The following is a 6,765-nucleotide window of genomic DNA, read 5'->3' as shown; positions in this document are numbered from 1 at the left end:
CAAGAGATTGGAGCTTATTACATGTGCACATAATGCAATCGGTCAAAACTCCAAGTTGATCAAGATATATGTAAAGGAAGACAGGAAGTGTCCAAAAGGAAGTGGGAAACATTGCCATGGGGATGTTCTTCTCGGCATTCATAAATGTGAACATTTCAGCACTAAGTGAAATGATACATTCACATTATGGGTGGACCTAACATGATCTGCTGAATTCTAAGAGCTATGATAATACTGATAAGACACTAATGCTATAAAAATAGCTAACATTTCTTGAGTGCTTATTGTGTGCCAGGCACCATGTCATTACTATTAAATGGATTCTTTTATTACTCTGATGAGATAGGTGCTATTTTTATTTTCATTTTTCAAACGAGAAAACTGAAGACCCAAGAAGTAAGTAACTTGCCCAACCAAGGCGATTGTGGTGGGATTACTTATTGTGTGTGTTGCAGGGAGAGGGGGGAGGATGGCACTGGAGGGTGCAGGAGAGAGGCACGAGTGGCTCAAATGAAGAGGTAAGACTGCTGGGATCAGTAGGCAAGCAGGCGACTGGAAAGCACTGAGAAAGAGTAGAACTAAGAAAATAGCTTTAATTTTCTGAGGGCATTTTCCTGTGTGGCATATTGCCCCACATGTGAATCCTTTGCTCTGACTAGTACTGCATTTTCACCTTTAATTATATTTTTTTAAATTCGAAGGAGGGGTGGCAGAGCCCAGGCTAAGTCAGGGGATGTAGAACAAATCAAGTTGACTTAGCTTGGCTTTTTGTCATCTTCTAGAGAGGTGTACAAATATAGAGATTTGATGTGTTATAGAACAATGGGTCTCAGAAACTTTTTAGAACCCCCAAAATGAAGTCTTATGCAGAGGTTCAATATATTAGAAGATAAAAGCATGACTTTTAAGATGAGGGAAGTTATGTAACTGCCATGCGTGCAATGTGGATGTTATATAAAAATAAAAGCAAGGTGAAGAACAGTGTATTAAGATTACATGGTATGCATGTACATGGATGAGAACTTGGGACTGAGGGTGAAGGATTGGAAGGATATATTTGTACAATATAATGTAATTTTGTACAATATAATTTTTTAAACTTGTACATATATTAGTTAAACAAAGTGGGATTCAGGGGCTCTTAGCATCAACTCCTCTTTTCCTCCTCCCCTGCATCCTTCATTTCCCTTTTGGTACCCCCTGAGGGTTTCCACGGAACACAGTTTGAGAAACACTGATCCAGCAAGTGCTTTGGTCGTTCTGTCTTAATAAGAACCAGCATCCAACCTAGGCCATATTCTAATTACATGTTGGTACTCAGGGCTGGTATCATCCCAATCAGTGTGTGTGTGTGTGTAGACTGAGGGCTGTGACCTTGAGTCTGTCTTGCTTAACCTAATAAAACAACTTGATATTTGGGAAATGTAAAGCAACCTTAAAGCAAAAATCCTTGTTTTAGCAAAAAAAAAAAAAAAAAGAACAAACCCCCAAAACTACTCTGTTTGCCCAGAGTGAGATCGCCCCCATCCCTTAGGTCTAGGCACGTACCTCTCCGCCACTACTTACTCTTTCTCATGCTACCTCGTCCTTTGCGGAGAGAGCCCTGCCCTAGGGTCCCCAGGCTGGCTGGGCTCCGCACAGGGTTGACTATGGCCGTGGGCACGAAGACGGACTTGAAGGGCCGGCTCTGCCGGGGATCACTGTCTGAAATACTGCCTTGAGAGGACACAGAGGAGGTGGATAACGTCCATGCGGTGTAGAGACCAGGACTTCGGGAGTCTGGAACGCTAGATGTCTTTCTGGTTGTGCAATTTTTTTTTTAAAAAGAAGAAATAGAAAAAGAAAAAGTTCAGTCAAGAGTCCAACCATATACCACAGTCAGCTCCCAACCATATACCACATGTGGCAGCTCCTCACCTGCTCCTACCCATATATACATACTACACAGATCTTAACTACAGAGGCCTCAGCTCCCACACCTGGATAACTGTGTGGGTACACTAAGGGAGGGACGAGGTCTCCTACTGAGGCCTGGTGGGACAAGAAGACTTGAATTTCACCTTCTTTCCCTCCAGCTCTGATCACTCCTCACCCCACGTTCCTTCAGCCCTGAGTTTAAGACCTTGTATGTGCTCATCTCACTTTGGAGGGGCAGTTTCTTGTTTGTTCAGTGACTTGTCCACTAGATTCTAAACTCTTTGAAGGCAGAGATTTTATATGACTTATCTTATATCTTCTGTGATCTGCATATATTGTTAAAGTGTTGAATGGTTGCCATAATGCACTTAGCACTGAAGCCAGCCATTTTGTGTCACACATATTGAGCACTTAGGCTCAGATGGTAAAGAATCTGCTTGCAATGCAGGAGACCTGGCCTCGATTCCTGGGTTGAGACAATCCCCTGGAGAAGGGAATGGCTACCCACTCCAGTATTCTTGCCTGGAAAATTCCAGAGGAGCCTGGCAGGCTCCATGGGGAGTCCATGGGGTTACAAAGAGTCGGACATGACTGAGTGACTAATACTTTCACTTTCACTGTATATCTGGCATTGGCCAAGTCCTTTGCCCACATTATCTCATGGGTTCTTCAGAACAGCCTTCTGAGTTAGCAACTATAAATACTACTGTTTTGTAGATTAAAAAAAATACAGATTTACAGGTAGTTGAGATTTGAACCCAGGTCCAGGCTGGCCCTTGTCACCCACGCTCTTATCACTGAGCTACACTACCTTCTGGCTAGTCAGAGCATTCATAATTGGAAAAGCCTGCATCCTGCTTGAAATAAATAAACCAAAGGAGGTGGTAGGCCCTACACATGCCTCCACAAAACCTAATCCTTCAGCCTTAGGCTCTAATTTTTAAGAATAGTATTTAAATTTTGAAAACAGCAATCTCTTGCCCATTGCTTTCCAGCCTGCAGCTCCATGAACCCCATGGGGAATGGCTGTCACTGTACATGTTTCTCTTGTCCTTGTCCCATCCTACCCCAACATCACAGCCCCAGTGGAGTAGCCCATCAATCACCTTGTCACTCTGTTGATTCAGTAACCTCTGCTAATTCCCTGGAGGTAACCAACTCAACCAAGGTCCTGGCACAAAGATGTCCCCATGTAGTTTCCTTCCTGTCAATGCCTCCAGGTTTCTCTTTAGGTAAGTTCCCCTTATTTCTCCTTTTTCTTAAAAAAGTGTCTATAGTTTAATAACAAGCCACCAGTGTTGCACAAGATGGGAAAGGCACCACTTAATGTGGCCAAGTCTGCCCATCAAGCATATGCAGCCACATGCCCTGGGGACAGATGCTTGTGGTGAGGGGGTTTCTGTCCACAGCTTTCATTCTCTGGTCTCTGGGGATGCAGTCAGGGAAGCAGAGTGGGCTAGCCACCAGTCAGAGCTCAGACTACATTCTGGAGATGAGGGCTGGGCTGAGAGAACTCCCCAGCGCTGGCTTTCATAGCAGCGTCTACACCTGCCTGTGTTTTAAACAAAGACCTCAAAGTGTAGGATGCTGCAAAATGGACCAGCAACAGGGAAGACAGGTTCCAAAATGGTTGGCAGTGGCAGTGGCAGCAAGTACAGAAAAGTTAATGAGGCCTGAGCCAGGCTTATTTGACTAGTCCTTTCTTTGGCCAACTGTTTACAGACTGAGGTGCAACCTCATTTTTCTGGGCCCAGCATGAGGCTGGATTCCAGAAACTCCTAAATTTCAAGTCCCCTTCCCAACACTGAACCCCTCTATGTTTTTTGGCAAAAAGATCAACATGGGCTTCCATGGTGGCCCAGGGGCAACAAATCTGCCCGCCAGTGCAGGAGACATGGGTTTGATCCCTGGTCCACGAGGGAGCAACTGAGCCCAAGTGCCACAACTGCTGAACCGGTGCTCTGGAGCCCAGGAGCTGCAACGACTAAAGCCTGAGCACCCGAGAGCCTGTGCTTTGCAACGAGAAGCCCATGCGCCACAACTAGAGTGGCTCCTGCTCACTGCAACTAGAAAAAAGCCCAAGTAGCAATGAAGAGGACCCAGAGACCCAGCACAGCCAAAAAAGAAAACCTCAGCACTTACCCAGCATGTTCTAACATCAAAATGCTGTGCTAACACATATTCATTAAGCCCCATGACACCCGAGATCTGCAGACATTATGATCCCCGTTTTCTAGATGGAGAGACGGAAAGGCATCCTGGGTTTAAGGCAGAGGTGAGCGTGTTGCCTCTGGTTTGCCCCACTGCACTGCTTTGAGTGTGTCCTCCTTTCTACCTGAGATACAAGCCCTTAAGAACTTGTGCAGTACATGAAAGGGGGCTGACACACGTGCCCTCTACCCTGCTCAGTACTGGCATAGCCTCTTGGTAAGGCAAAGGCTTGCACTGTGGCAGTCTTTATACAGTTCCGTGTAGCAAGTTAAAGGACAGTGAGTGGTGGCCCACCTCTCACTTTTCTCTACCCCTTAGGCAACAGGATGGCATATGAGTCTGGTGAAGGCTGCCTGAAAGAGAAATATCCCAGCTTACTGGGCAGAAAGGCATTTATTGGGAGGACAGAAAGGAGTGGAAAGAGCTTGGAAACAGGATCCTAGGGAAGCTTCTGAGACTAGTGAGGCAGGAGTCTGAGGCGGGGAGTGTCTGATCAGGGGCTGCTGCTTGAGTGCCCACCATGAACGGTCTTCAACTTGGCCCATGTGCTTTCCTTCCTTGTTCCTTCCTTGTTCCCATTCCCAAGTTCTGAGAGGCTAAGCCTGTCCCTCAGCTGTGGTGATGAGCTGAGGAGGTTGGGGAGGACGGGGAGGGGAGAGGGAGAGTGAAGAGGAGGAGAAGGAATGGGGAGGAGCTGGTTTCTGCAGCTTCTAAAATGGGAGGAAACACGCCTCCATTGAGACTGGGTGTGGAGGAGGAAACCCAAAAGCATGTAGGTGCTGTTACGAAGGGCCTGAATGAAAACGTGACAAGTGTTGTGTACCCTCAACCCACGGGCTATCTCTGGGATCTGGGGAATAGGTCGTGGTGGCAGAGATCTAGGTGTGGTCAGCACAGCTGGATAGGCTGGCATTACCCTCAAGCACAGAGCGCTGGAGCTTCACACACCACAGCAGCCTCTCCTCTTTTGGTAATTAAAAGGCTTACTTGCTGAGCTGTAAACCAAAACCCTCGCATTTTGGTCAGCTCTGGTCTCTCAGTTGATCCCCAGACTCTGTCTGGCTCAATGCATTAGGAGATGATGCTGATTAAGAGCGAAAGTTCAAATCTCAGAGGGCACCTCACACCTTGGAGGTCTGGCTGTCTTAGAAAAGGCAGTCCTGTACACCATGGGGGCTGGAGGTAGTGCAGAGCCATCTCTGCAAACACACAATGAAAATGGGGGGAAAACCTCTCACTCACACAGAACCAAAGAGCAGAAAGGGACCTCGCACATGTAGTCCAACCCACTCAGTAGCAGAAACTCCACTGACAAAGGATGGCCTCATTTAGCCCTGAGAACTGGGAGGAACCAAGCCTCCCGCAATGGGAAGGGTTATTAAGAACAAGGGTGAGCTGCCCCTAGATAGACAAACTGAGCGTGTCATCTGCATCCAAGGTTTTGGGGATGGAAACTTTCTCTGCATCTGGGAGGCTTCAGAGAAAACATAACACACAGAGAAAGCATTGATCTGCTGTCAACTAATAGCCCTAAGGAGATTATATGGTGACAGTGACTTTCCTTTTGGAAATGCTGATTTCCTGGAAGCAAACACACCCATCAGCATCAGCAGCATCTCAATATATGCACATAGTCAGGTTTCTATGAGCCAGGGGTGCGGAGGGCCTCATGGCCACCTATGGTGCTGCTGAACATCCATCCACCATCTGACACACGGCCACCTCGGATAGAGCGAGTCCAGAAGCTCATCGTTTGCCCAAGAATAGATCTACCTTGGAGAAAAGCCAAGGCGAGAATAGGAAACTGGAGCCTTGAACTACACTGGAACAGAGTCCCATGTGCATTCTAGTTAGGATGATCTTAAGTCCAGATTTTCCAGGGAGAATCTCAGTTTACACCTGCTCTCCTGGTAGTGTCCCTCTTCTATCTCAAAAATGTCCTACCTAGTTTGGATAATGAATTATACAATGACTCTTACTTTAATGGTTTTTTGTGGAATAATCAGGACTTCAGGCTAAGGCCTGATACAAATGCCCCACTAGAGTAGTAGAGATGGCCCTAGAGAGTTCATGATAGTTTCTTCCATGGAAGACTGTTCATGAGTTAAGGTAGGTCTTTGCGCTTCTCTGTCACTTCTGAACTATCCTCCCATTGTCCTCAAGACTTCCCAGCTTGGACTCACAAAAGCAGACTCTACCATCTCCTACTCTGCCTTGTTGCAGACATTACTTTCCCTGTTTCCCTGAGGAACTGAGCTCCCGGCTCACTGTCATTCTCTCCACCACGACGGATCCTACCTTGATGATTTCATCTAGTCTTTGGGCTTTCATCTTAAGCTTAGACTTCTTTCTTAAATGCTAGACTTGTATAGATGCAACCATTTACTAGGAATACTAAGGCATCTGAGACAATGTGCTGCAAATCAGGCTTTTGCTTCCCCTCACTAACACCTCAAAACCTGTTTGTTCTCTTTTGGATTTACTCCATCTCAGTAAAAGGCAACCTTGTCTTCAGTTACTCAGGACTCACTTTGAATCCTCTCTTTTTACACCCAGAATTGGATTTGTCAGAAAATCCTATTGTTTCTACCTTTAGAATAAACCAAAATCTAACCACCGCCCCCTCCCTCCCTCCAC

At 46.3% G+C, this 6,765-nt stretch overlaps 1 protein-coding gene across 4 annotated transcripts in view; it reads right to left on the bottom strand.

The window, feature by feature from the left end:
• The window catches only part of SH3RF2 (SH3 domain containing ring finger 2), a 151,714-nt gene that overhangs the window by 25,319 nt on the left and 119,630 nt on the right, over positions 1-6,765 (bottom strand). For all 4 annotated transcript variants that reach the window (XM_055557146.1, XM_055557137.1, XM_055557155.1 and 1 more), the window contains one exon: positions 1,567-1,799. In XM_055557146.1, coding sequence (XP_055413121.1) covers positions 1,567-1,799 — 233 coding nt within the window. The remainder of the gene's footprint in view (positions 1-1,566; positions 1,800-6,765) is intronic.

The sequence above is a fragment of the Bubalus kerabau genome, chromosome 1 (assembly GCF_029407905.1).
Source record: "Bubalus kerabau isolate K-KA32 ecotype Philippines breed swamp buffalo chromosome 1, PCC_UOA_SB_1v2, whole genome shotgun sequence".
Lineage (NCBI taxonomy): Eukaryota > Metazoa > Chordata > Mammalia > Artiodactyla > Bovidae > Bubalus > Bubalus kerabau.
Note: the sequence above shows the minus strand (reverse complement) of the source record. Positions and strands in the feature narration are given on the sequence as shown.